At 35.4% G+C, this 13,725-nt stretch overlaps 1 protein-coding gene across 2 annotated transcripts in view; it reads left to right on the plus strand.

Moving 5' to 3' along the window:
- Positions 1 to 677: 677 nt before the first annotated feature.
- Positions 678 to 13,725, plus strand: part of LOC150083612 (mitogen-activated protein kinase kinase kinase 7-like) — a 240,238-nt gene continuing 227,190 nt past the window's right edge. For both annotated transcript variants that reach the window (XM_090377382.1, XM_090377383.1), the window contains exons 1-3: positions 678 to 966; positions 5,077 to 5,187; positions 13,427 to 13,495. In XM_090377382.1, coding sequence (XP_090233508.1) covers positions 913 to 966; positions 5,077 to 5,187; positions 13,427 to 13,495 — 234 coding nt within the window. In that variant the 5' untranslated portion in view covers positions 678 to 912. The remainder of the gene's footprint in view (positions 967 to 5,076; positions 5,188 to 13,426; positions 13,496 to 13,725) is intronic.

A 13,725-nucleotide genomic window follows, 5' to 3' on the forward strand; every position in this document is an offset into this window, starting at 1 on the left:
GGTAGATGAAGTGACTTTGTACGTGACTCTAATATTATAGTTTTTTTTTTTTTTTTTTTTTTTAACACCAAACTAGTGCATAACTGCAACTCTTTCTTTTCTTGTCCTGCAGTAGGGACTTTTTATCAACATCGAACTGAGACCATATTGCTCCGTGTGTATTGTCTGTAAATTGCATGTATTCTGTATTTTTTTTTTTTTTTTTGGTTGAACGGAAAACCCGAGTTTCCGGGAGGAAAAACTATGGCAAACCCGCCTGGGAACTATTAACTCAGCAGATTGTGAAAGAGGCCCATCAAAATTCCACACCTCATCAATGGGACATTAATATATATATATATATATATATATATATATATATATATATATATATATATATATATATATTGTATTTTTTTGGAAGTTTTAAAAAGAGGGAACTGTCTCTGTCATTGCATTATATTTACAGAACGGATGAATATTAGAATCTGAAGAGCAAGGCTTGGAAACTTATAAGAACTCTACACCTATTTTAGTTTATGTTATAGTTAGAAAATATATGCTTTCTTGCGCATGTTGTGTTTAAAAACGTATTAAGTCACTCAGCTTACGAATAATCCAAACAAATTAATTATTGAAGAAGTTTACTGACAACAAACTTTTATTTCAACCATAGAGGAACTGAGAAAGGAAGCGCTTGAACGTACTATTTGCTCTACTGATATGTATTTACTTTGATGTTTACTTAGTTAATTGTATTTTATTTACTTTTTCATTCCGTTGGAGATGTGGGTAAACTAGTCATGTGATCACAGCTAAAAGAACTACCAGATTCAGTCAGCCTTTTGTTTCTACGAAAAGTGATAATTCAGTTTAAGATATGATTAGAACCGTGGAGCCTTCGCTGATCTGTCAGCTCAGGTCTGAAACGTTATGACGCCAGATTTTGTTGAAGAAATTGATTATAAGGAAATTGAATTGCAAGAGGTACGTATATTTCACTATTATTGTATACTTTTTTAACCTTATTCTGTTGCTGACACGTAGTGATAGAAACGGAGTGTCATGGTTTATCATTTTTTCACAGAGAGATACGAAATGCGTGGAAATATGGTATATACATTTTTTGCATGAACTGATTTGCTAAAACCTGTTCTGTCAGCTATTTTGAAATGCGTGATTTGAACAGTACGTCTTGAATGTGCTTGTGCTGCCGAGTATTCATACCCTATCATTCTCTTCCTTCACCGAATCGGTTTGATAAGGTTTCCAGACAAAAAAAAAAAATAATAATAACAACAAGAAATATGCATAGTTCCCGTTGTCCCCCAAAATGCCATTATTTACTTATTCAGTATTTTCATTTTATGACACTTTCTTTACTACCAATTTCTGCTCAGTAGTCTCGTTATGTTGAACTGCAGACAATAGCATCTTTTTATTATTATTATTATTAGCCATATGGTACAAGGAAGCCTGAGGCTTATGCTGCACCAGCCAAAAAAAAAAAAAATTCCCGAGTTACCCCCCTGTGTGTGTGTGTGGTGGGGGTGGGGGTGTGTGTGTGTGTGTGAGAGAGAGAGAGAGAGAGAGAGAGAGAGAGAGAGAGAGAGAGAGAGAGAGAGAGAGAGAGAGAGAGAGAGAAGTAGAAAGGCATCACCAAGAAAGAGAAGAATGATGATATCCAGCTCAGGACCCTGGGTTTGCCAAGCCCATACTCACCAGATGTGATCTTGACTTGAACTACCTCAGTATTTTTAAATATTTTGCTGCCAGGTCCCCAGTTCGTTTTTGCTTTAAGTCATTAGTTTTCACATGGATGACCATACACAGTTTAGTCACTTAAAGGAAGGTTAGTTTTTTTTTTTTTGGTTGGTGCAGTATAAGCCTCAGGCTTCCTTGCACCATATGGCTAATAATAATATATATGACAGATCCGTACCATAATAGAGAAAACATTCCCCCCTCCCCCTGCCTTATCATATGTGTTGTTTTCAAGACTGAAAAAGGCTAGGTTTTCCTTTGTGACTATCAGTGGCTCTGTTACATGAAATGCTTTTATCATTGTCACTGTCATCCTTTTAGACGTTGCAGAAAGGAGTCAGTGTGAATGGAGAGTACTTAAACCATTTACGATTTGCAGATGACATTGTGGTCATAGCCATGATTCCAAAGATTAGAGGAAAATCTTAATGAGTTATGCAGAATTAGTAAGGATTTTGGACTAAAGATGAATATGGCTAAAACAAAAGTAATGATGAACAAGTATGCCATAGAAAGGGATATAATGATTGAAGGAGCAGTAATCGAAAAGGTGGAGTCATATACTTATTTGGCTGGAAGTCAAGAGAAGAATAAATTTTGGATGGATAGCATTCAGGAAATATAGTCACATACTGAAGAGCAATATCCCAATTTGTCTGAAACATAAAATAATGAACCAATGTATACTCCCCACCATGACTTATGGAAGTGAAACTTGGGCACTCACCAAAAGAATGGAAGAGAAGCTGAGAACTACACAGCGAAGAATGGAACAAATTATATTGGGAATCAGACTGTTAGATAAGAAGAGAAACACATGGATTAGGCAGCAAACTCAAGTAAAGGACATTCTTATTAAAACTAAAGAACAAAAATGGTCTTGGGCAGGACACAGCTCGAAGACATGATGATAGATGGACTAAGAGAATAACAGAATGGTACCAAAGAGGAGCTAGAAGTAAACCTGGAAGATAATGACTGAGATGGACAGATTAAATTCATGAGTTTGTGGGTAGTAAATGGATCACCACTGCACAAAACAGAAGGAACTGGAAAGGCCTTCATCCTGCAGTGGATTGAAAATGGCTGATGATATATATATTCACCCCAGGGGCTCACATCTGGTGAGTATGGGCTTTGCACACCCAGGGTCCTGAGCTGGATATCATCATTCTTCTCTTTCTTGTTAATTCCTTTCTACTTCCTGACTCTTTCACTCTCACACAGGGTAAGTTGGGAATTTTTTGTTTTTTGGCCAGTGCACCAGCTAAAAAAAAAAATTGAGTCCCTCTGAGAGAGAGAGAGAGAGAGAGAGAGAGAGAGAGAGAGAGAGAGAGAGTCAGCAGTAGAAGGAAATCACCAAGAAAGAGAAGAATGATGATATCCAGCTCATATGTGTGTGTGTAGCTCTATCTTTCCATAAAACAGTAATACACTGCTTTGTTATTTTTAACGGTGGTGTAAATAAAGATAACTCTTCAAGAAAGGAAAGGTTCAATAATGATGCAGGTAATATTGAAGGCAACAAGGGGAAGAAATGCTCTTGATATCACTATTATGTTGGCATTCATTCAGTTTAACTTTAATTAGTATTTATTAGATGTATTCACTATATTGCTAGCTAAGTGTACAAATACTTGATAAACTGCCTTTTTATGTTTTTTGTATAGTGGTAACATCCTGTATAGTGGCAATATTTTCCTGACGAATTTTCAAAATGGATATTTGATTAGTTGTAGCATTTTTGTTATCAATTCCTCAGTTATTTCCCATGTTTTAATGATTTATGAAATTAAACATTATTATACCATGCTAAAGAATTGCTTCAAACTGCAACAGGTAATGCTGCAGAGGTGCAAACTTTTTTCCTTTGCCTGTTAAGGTATAGTAAAAATTTCCTACACCTTAAGAGGTATTAGGAAATTTTCATAAAAGACTGATGTACAAATTTGAGAAGTGTGGTATTAAGGGCAAGTTACTGCTATTGATAAAGGTATAGTTGAGTGGAAGAAGGCAGAGTAGATATCAGTGGATACTGCTCTTTATGGACTAATATTATCAGTGGACTTCCACAGCATTCTGTGCTGGGCCCATTGTTGTTTTCTGTATTTATTAATGATATTGATGAAGGTATGTTAGGCTTAATGTATAAGTTTTCAGATGATACAAAAGTTGGCAGGGCAGTGAATGACTAATGAAGATTTGGTGCTTCAACAAGATCTAGGAAAATTAGGCAGATGGGCTGAGAAATGGCAGTTGAAGTTTAACATTGACAAATGCCAAGTACTGCATATGGGTAGTAATCCCAGAGTAACATACCAACTGTGCAGTACTACACTCAGGGAAGTGGAGAATGAAAAAGGCCTGAGGGTAATTGTGCAGTCAGATATGAAGTTTTCTGAGCAGTGCAGACAGGCTTGACAGACAGCTCACGAGGTTTTGTCAGTGATGTACAGGAATTTTGCTAAAATGGTTAAGGAGCACCTAATGGTTAATAATGCAACTAATGTTGACGTTAATAAAAAAAGAAATGTGCAGTCTCTGTCTTCTTCCAAAATGAATTTTGAACCTTTCATTTTAATTCCATTAATTAACATTAGAAGTTCATCAAAACTCTATCGACATTCTGTAAAATTAAAAAAAAATTCTTGGAGACTTCCTGTGTATTTCAAACGTAATATAAAACTGTCCTGTTTTTAACCTATTTAAATTTGCTGGATGAATCCACCATTGTCATTTTCTCTTTCTACTCACAGGCAACACTCCACATAAATGTGCAGTGCATCCAACTTCAATAACATCCATCTTGAAACTGGGAATAGAAGTGGGTTGCTGGTGATATCCAATGAAACGTTAGCACTCCATCTAGTTTGAAACAATCCGATGTTAGAAGCATTTAGTATAGTTTGCTGTTTTGGAGGTGTTCACGATGCCAGCTGACACTCATGCTTCAAGTGCTCACCTAGTATAGCCCTAAGAATATTCTTTTATTTTCTGTTCATGCTTAATAGGCATTCTGCCTATTAAGCATGAACAGTTATGGGAACTTGGGTCTGTGTAATGGTTTGAACATATGTGTGGTCAGTAGTTTGTAGAACCTGTGGAGGTCTGCAAAATTTAATTGCCTATTCATAGTCAACAGTTTCAGCTTCTCAGTTAACTTTGTTTCCTATTCTTTTTCAACTGCTGAAAAAGAATAGGATGGAAAGAGACCAGCTATTTACAGTTGCTGCTAATCATGTTGCAGAAATTTTTCTCATTAAATAAATTTTATTAGTTTATTTTGGAGACTTGAAATAATTCTAAGGAAAAAATGTTTTGCTGATTGTTCAGGTAGTTGGAAAGGGAACATTTGGTACTGTTAGAAAAGGAAAATGGAGACATCACGATGTGGCTGTCAAAGTAATTGAAACAGAACAGGAGAAAAGAGCTTTTAAAATTGAGGTAAGATTTTTTTTTTTTTTTATTGTAGAGCTATCTATATATATAAGTTGACAAATTTTGAAATGTGTGTATATGGATATTTATTCTTTTCTTAAATGGTATTCTCACCAAAATTTCAATAAAAAAAGTTTTCCTTAGCAATAATTCTTTTTGGAGAACCAATTTTGAAATTATTTTCCAACAGTCAGTACTCAGCCATTAGGAATATTTCAAAATTTTTTCATATTTATTCATATTTTATTCGTGATTAGTATTTCTAAAGTTTATCTGCAGTTGACTAGATGTTCTATCTGATGTCAACTACAGATAGACTTTAGAAATATTAATTTAAAATGATTTTCCATTTCAAAGATACACCTTGAACAGTTTTCACAGAGTTGCTACTAGATAGTGCACTGTAGAAAACTGTTGGTAATTCTATAGAAGGCACTGGATTCAGCTAGTTTATTATCTTTCTGCTAGTTTATTATCTATTTCTGCACCTACAAATTCAATGTATTCTGTCAAAACAGGTTTGCCTGTTTTGCTAAATGAATAATCATGAACCCAAGACCAACTATTTCAGCTATGGTGTTAAAGAAAAAAAAATCCTCCCATTTTGATAGGTTTCCAATGCTGGCCTTTCCTATATCACTTGGAAGGGCTCTTTCCAGTTAGGAGTTGCTGACTGTATTTTATGCAAATGAATATAAAACACCATTATGCCTGGCATTTGTGGATTATGAAAGGCATTTGACAGCATAAGGCAATGTTTAGGGCACTGGAAAGACAAGGCATAGATACCCCATATATTATGATTTTGAAGAAAATATATGAGTGCTACCTCCTTTATTAGACTAGACAAAGACAGTAGCAAATTTAAAATCGAGAAAGGAGTTTGACAAGGAGACACAATATCTCCAAAGTTGTTTACTACTGCCCTTGAGGAAGCTTTCATTAGATTAGACTGGTCGCAGAAAGGAGTCAATGTGAAAAGGAGAGTACCTAAACCTTTTACGATTTGCAGATGACATTGTGGTCATAAGCCATGATCCCAAAGAATTAGAGGAAAATCTTAATCAATTATGCACAGTTAGTAAGGATTTTGGACTAAAGATGAATATGGCTAAAACAAAAGTAATGATGAACAAGTATGCCACAGAAAAGGAAATAATGATTGAAGGAGCAGTAATTGAAAAGGTGGAGTCATATACTTATCTGGGACAAATTATTAGCTGTAATAATGATAAATGGCTAGAAGTCAAGAGAAGAATAAATTTTGGATGGATAGCATTCAGGAAATATAGTCACATACTGAAGAGCAATATCCCAGTTTGTCTGAAACGTAAAATAATGAACCAATGTATACTCCCCACCATGACTTATGGAAGTGAAACTTGGGCACTCACCAAAAGAATGGAAGAGAAGCTGAGAACTACACAGCGAAGAATGGAACAAATTATATTGGGAATCAGACTGTTAGATAAGAAGAGAAACACATGGATTAGGCAACAAATTCAAGTAAAGGACATTCTTATCAAAACTAAAGAACTAAAATGGTCTTGGGCAGGACACATAGCTCGAAGAAATGATGACAGATGGACTAAGAAAATAACAATATATCCAAGAGGAGCTAGAAGAAAACCTGGAAGACAAAGGCGGAGATGGATAGATGAAATTCATGAGTTTGTGGGTAGCAAATGGATGGCCAGTGCTCGAAACAGAAGGAACTTGAAAGTTGCTGGAGAGGCCTTCATCCTGCAGTGGATTGAAAATGGCTGATGATGATGACTGTATTTTAAATGAGGATGACCAAACTCACATGTTAGTAACAAATTTCAGTTTATTGAAACAGTCTTTGCTAGATCAGGAGAGTAGGATGGATGATTGATGTGCAAAATAGGATTTTTTGTCTGAAATGTCTTCATAACAAGCGAGGGCATTGTCATGTAACAAGAACCAGTGCCTTTCTCTCAAAACTGTGGCCTTGCCCGGGAAATGCCCTTCATTAGTGTTTGAATTACTTGTATGTAGAATGCAGCATCGACGCTCACCCCTTTGGGTACAAATAGCTTGTAAATTGTACCATATTTGTTGAAAAACATGGTCATCATTGTCTTGATCTTGTACTTCTGTAGGCGCCTCCGTAGCCAGGTGGGAAGGAGCAGCAGTGCGTAGCACACGCTTCTTGATTAGACCGGGGTTCGAGCCCGTCACCACCAAATACGGAAGATGCGGAAAGGTCAGGGAATGACCACCGCACCGGAGCAATATGGCCTTAGTTGCTAATGCTCCTAAAAAAAAACCAAATAACATAACCAAATTGTACTTCTGTAAACAAAGCTTTTTGGGCCTTGGTAATGATTTTGAAGAGCACTTAATGCTTTGGCACTTTTTGTCTGGGTTATACTGAAACACCCGACACTCATCTCCAGTGACAGTGACAGTGCAGTTGGAGGAATGAAGATTGCCTTGACAAGTCTGGATGAAGTCTTTGTATGATGATGCTCTTCGCTGCCCCTGCTCATTTGTGAGGCTGTGTGGCACAAATTTTGCATAGACCTTCCTTTTCCCTAAATCTTCTTCATGTAGAATTTGACAAATTGTCTCCTTATTCATATCCAACTCATCAGCCATCATTCTGAGGGTAAAATAATGATCTCTTGCCACAATTAGTCATCTACCATCTTACTAGGTGGTAGATGACTCTCATCAACCAGTGCAATGCCACCATTTTGCTTATTGGAGGCTTGAAGTGGTAGAACCCATGTTTAGTCTTCAGAGCTAAGTTCCGGCCAACTCTTCCCCATATCTTCCATCATGCAGTATGACTGATGACTTTTGAGGTTATGATGGACATCATGGCAAGATCCAATTTTCCTTACATTTCGAGGGTACAGCTCTAAAACGGTTCATAGGCCTGCCGCTAGATAGTACACCGAACCGAACCTATTGGTAACTCTCAAGGAGGCTTCTGGATCAGCTAGTGTATAATCTTGCTACATCTACTCTGCCAGATAGTGACTGGAGGAAGTCCAACTAGGGTGTATGTGGGGGACATTGTCGAGACCATGTTATGTCAAGGATTTCGGTGTGTACACCATATCAAAATGTGTACGCCATATTCTTACCATGTGTATGCCCTATCCAAAAATTTCATTACTATTGAATACATCATGAATTTTCAAAATAAAGTTAGCTTAGCTGCGAAAAGACCATTTCGTAGGCCGGCCGCTACTTAGTACATCTGGCAGAACCTATTGGTAACTCTTTAGTAGACTTCCGGATCAGCTAGTGTATAATTTTGCTACCTCTACTCTGTCAGATAGTGATTGGAGGAAGTCGGACTAGTGTATATGCTGGGAGCATTGTCGAGGCCATGTTATGTCAAGGATCTGGGTGTGTATGCCATATTCTTACCATGTGTATGCCATATCCAAAAATTTCATTACTTCGCTTTTCATTACTATTGAATACACCACGAATTGTCAAACTAATAAAGTAAGCTTATCAGTGAAAAGACCTAAACCTCCCAAACACTTCCTAGTTCATTTCACAAATATATGTGGTCTCAGTTCTAATCTCAACGATGTCCATTTCCACTTGCAGTCTGCCAAACCCCATGTACTTTTTCTGACAGAAGCTCAATTATTGGTTGATTCAATCACTGCTCATCTCAGTTGCCCAAATTATTTGCTGTATGATACCTTTCGCCTCAAAGGTGGTACTTGTGCATATGTCCGTTCCGATATTCCCTGTAAGAGACTTGGTAATTTGGAATCTCCTCTGTTCGATCTTCTCCGGCTTAAAATCTCTCTAACTCATTTTGTCAAATTCATCTGTTGTCTCTACTGTTCTCCCAACTCCACTAATCACTTGGAGCTCTTTGACTTCCTCTCTTTGCAACTTGACTTTCTCCAGTTCAACTTCCCTAACAGTGAGGTAATTTTCCTTGGTGATTTTAATGTTCATAACTCCAGCTGGCTTCTGTTTTCTAGTCACACTGACCCAGCTAGTTGAGATGCTGAGGCTTTTGCAATTACTAATGCACAGATTCATTTACCTACCAGAATACTGGACAATCTTAACCATACAGCCAACACGCTTGATCTTTTTCTCAAAAACAACCCTTCTAAGTACACAGTCAAAGTGCGTGGTTCTTTAGGAACCATAGATCACAACTTGGTGATTCTCTCTTCTCAAATGGAGTCTTTTATCTCATGACTATTCCCAACCTTGTGTTGTTTGGCATTACAAGAATGCAAAATGGGATGACCCGCTAAAGTTATTTTCTTTTTTTTCCTTGGTCAGATTACTTTTTCGAAACTTCTGATGTCAACGTTTGCTCAGATCGTGTCAGTGAAATTATTCTTGTAAGAATGGAACATCTTCCTCATTTATTCATTCAACTGCTGTTTTCTGGAGCAACCTTCCTTCATAAGTATTTCCTGAAAATTACAGTCTATAGAAGTTCATCTAATGTCAACAAATATCTTCTTTCATATTCTCAACCTCCAACCCAAGCACGGTACTAAATACTATAGGTTCTAATACCTCTCATGTTTGGAGTTTTAATAAAAAAAAAAAAAAAAAAATTCTGTGGTGTGCAACTCTTTCCCCACTTCAAGAGATGCCTACATCTTGGGTCATTATGAACATTCTTACGTCAATCTTTGAACCACTTTACCATTCAATCACAATGTACGGCTTAACATTTTATCACTATAAACTATTGTTAATATTTCATACATTTCTGTTGCAGATTTTCCCAGTGTAAAGCAAAGATTGACATTTGTTCGTTGCTCCATTGCAAAATCGTCATATGGAATGTTCGCTATACTAATGAAACTGATTGTTACTTGCAACCTGTCAGCCTACTGAGCAATCTCTGTACCACCATATGTTGGAGTAAATTTGAATAGCAACATACTACTTACATTTATTTTCAGACTCTTTGAATATGACCATAACAGCACTCATCTTGGAACTTTATTGCTACACATTGTATTTTGCATCTGCATTTAGATGTGACAAAGTTTTTACATCAGGTTATAAACTAGGATCAAAATGATTTTATTATTGAGAAAAAAGTGGAGAAGAAATTGCCGAAACTAAGTAAATAAGGAACCTGAGGCTGAAGTTATATTAGATATATTCTATTTAGTTATATTAGAAGCAGCAAAATAAGTAAGTAAACCCTTGGCCATAATTATGAGTATATTCTTGGATTTACGGAGGTTCCTATGAATTGGAGGTGTGCAAATGTATTTTAATCACAAAGGGAGATAAAAGGGCAATGTGAGCAATTATAGACCTGTAAGCTTGACTTCTGTTTCAGGGAAAATAATTGAGTTAGCAGTTAAAGAAATATTGCAAGATCATCTTCAAAGGAATGGAATTAACCATGTATTAATCATGCAAGGTCGATTTGACCCTGACAATATTGACACAATATAATAGCGTAGCTTAATTTAATTTATTATGGTACTCGCCTTTTTATAATCTGCATTGATGTTAGAATAAAATGGATGATAATTTTAAATTTAAGTTAGCGTGAATAAGTTAGGATTTAAAAACAGAATTAAAATATGCACAAGGAAGTAGAAGAGTTCTGATTAGTAGATAACTTCTATTTGAAAATCATTTGTGGAACTAGGAATCTGATTTCATACTGTTTCAAATTCTTTGTTGAGATGAAACAGTGCACGTCTTCGTCCTTGGTTGTCAATGTTGAAATTGGAACAGTTGAAGTTATATGGTTGAAAACAGAAGCCAGTAGCCGTAACAAGTGGCTTTTGTTTTACACGTCTTCAGTTGGCAATGGTAGAATGAGAGTGAACGCATGTATTTAAGAAGACTAAGTTCCCGTGATGCTCCTGGATACACGTGGGAATCTCAGGTGCATGAGATTCCAGACCAGTGCTATGTTGACAATATTTTAATAATTTGTGCTTCTATTCCATCCACACAACTGAAATGTCTAATACCTGTTGTTGAAAATGTTTTCTTTTAATTATCTGCAAAAAATTCAGAAATCTGTTAATTATTGCATAATTATGAAACATTCACGATTAAATTAAACCTAATTATATGCATTTGTTGATTGATGTACTTCACAAAGAGTTCTCGATAGCAAGTTTACTGCTGCACGCTTTCCTCCAATCAGTAATGCTCTCTGGTTTCACATTGATGCATTTTTTGGAATCAAACTGTTTGTGCATGCATCAAAGCATAAGTTTGAAGGATGCAGTTTTTAAATTTCCATTTTCTCTCTGACAGGCCTAAAGGGAGTTTAATTTTCAAAAATTAATTAAAAATATGTTTTTAATATAGGACATGGCTTTTTCATAGTTATGTTTAGAAAAAGATTGAAATTATAGGTGGAATCAAAAAAATGAATAATTTTTTGAATTGTTTTTTGCCAATTTTTAAAATTTTCATATGCACAGAGGAATTTCAAAATTTTCAGTGATTGCTGACAGGTTAAATGGAAATCGCATCATAAATATGTTAAAGGCATCTTGTCTGACCAATCTAATTAGCTGCTGTGTTGCAAACAAAGAAACAAGATGCATATAATAATTTTGACATCACATATTTAGATTTCAAAAAAGCTTTTGATGCTGTTTTACCTTAAAGATTGCTATACAAATTGGAGCAGTGTGGCATTAGGGGCAAGTTACTGCTATAGTTAAAGGGATAATCAAGTGGGAGGAAATGAAGGGTGGTTATAAATGGACATTGCTCTTGGATTAATGTTATTAGCGGAGTTCAGGTTTCAGTGCTGGGCCCATTACTATTTACAATATTTATTAATGATAATAATAAAGACATATCAAGCTTGTCTAAGTTTGCAGATGATATAAAGATTGGCTGGATGGTTAATGATAGGAATCAAGGCACTGCTGTAGCAAGACCATAACAATTAGACAGAAGGGATGAGAAGATTGAGGTTTAACATTGGTAAATGTAAACTACTGCATATGGGCAGCAGTAATCCCAGAATAACATGCCAATTAGGTGGTATCACAATCAAGGTGGTGAAGACCGAAAGATTAGGAGTAATTGTACAGCATCATATGAAGTTCTGTGAGCAGTGCAGATAGACTGCTAGAACAGCTCACAAGATTCTGTCAGTGATATGCAGGAACCTTGCTAGCAGGGACAAGAAGATAATTTTCCCATTGTATATGGAAATGGTTGGCCATATCTGCAATACTGCATGCAGGTCTGGAAGCCTCATTTTAAGAAAGCTATGGTTCACTTGGAACAGGTGCAGCGAAGAACCAAATTAGTGAAGAACACAAAGGGTACTCTCACCACAAAAGACTAACTCTCAAATTGCAGCATTCAGAAACTAGGTACAGTACTTGACAAGGAGACCCAATTGATGTGTTTAAAGCTTTAAATGAATTGAGTGAACTTGATGATATTCTTTTTACTCTTTCTTGGACAACATCCATACAAGGAGAAGAAAACTTAAATTGAAAAAGGATGGCTACAGGATAGATGTCTGGAATTTTCTCTCACCCAGAAAGTCACTGATTGTTGGAATAAACTGCCATCTGTTGTTGTGTAAGTGTGGAGTTTGAATAAATTAAAGGAAGAATTAGACATATTACTAGAAGGTATGGTGGACAGGTGAGGTTTTTTTTTTTTTTTTTTTTAACTAGTGTATAAATTTGCTTCCTAGCATCATTTGCCACTATTATTAATAGTAATAATAATATCTTGCTAGTATAAAACAGGTGTGGATATTAGGGCTGTGGGAATAGTTAAAAGACAGGGCCTCGTTAATGCAATGGCCAAAATGGCTATGGCCGGGGGCCTCATTTTCTTTAGTGCTAAAAATTTCTAATAATAATAATAGTTTTTATATTTATATATATATATTAAAGTGGCCTCAAAGTTAAATATGGCTGGGGGCCTATTTTATCCTTAATCCAGCTCTGGTTAAAGATTTAAGTATTTTTGAACCATATCTATTATAAATATATCTTTCCCAAAATAATTTGGCTTAATTTATTGTAGTTTGTAAATTTCTTCTGTAATTAACGAAAAAGCTATTATACAATTTTAAAATTTTTATCACTGTTAATAAATAAATAAAACCTTTTTAATAAAACAAGTGAAAAATATTACATAAAAAAATTGATTAGAGCCAATATTTTTTGATAATGCAATACTGAAAATGTATATTTTTTCATATAGTTTAGCATTCATTAGAACAGACTCTATTTAAATATATTTTTTGTTTTAGGTGCGACAGTTATCCAGGGTTTCCCATCCAAATATTGTGAAGCTCTATGGTGCATGCACTAAACACCCTGTTAGTAACCATCCATTGAAATTGATTTTTTATTTATTAAATTTTGAAATCTAAAATATGCTTCTTCTTTTTTTTGTCAGTATCATATAATTTGTAATTTTCATTAATTAAATATTTTTCAGATTAAGATATTTACAATAAAATCAAGAACTTCTTTTTTTTTTTTTTAATGATGTTAACTTTGGTTATTAAAAATTGTGTAATTTGAATTTCAGGTTTTAATGTTAATG

This window comes from Mastigoproctus giganteus, chromosome 7 (assembly GCF_048544385.1).
Source record: "Mastigoproctus giganteus isolate SK-2022 chromosome 7, ASM4854438v1, whole genome shotgun sequence".
In the NCBI taxonomy this organism is placed as follows: Eukaryota; Metazoa; Arthropoda; class Arachnida; order Uropygi; family Thelyphonidae; genus Mastigoproctus; species Mastigoproctus giganteus.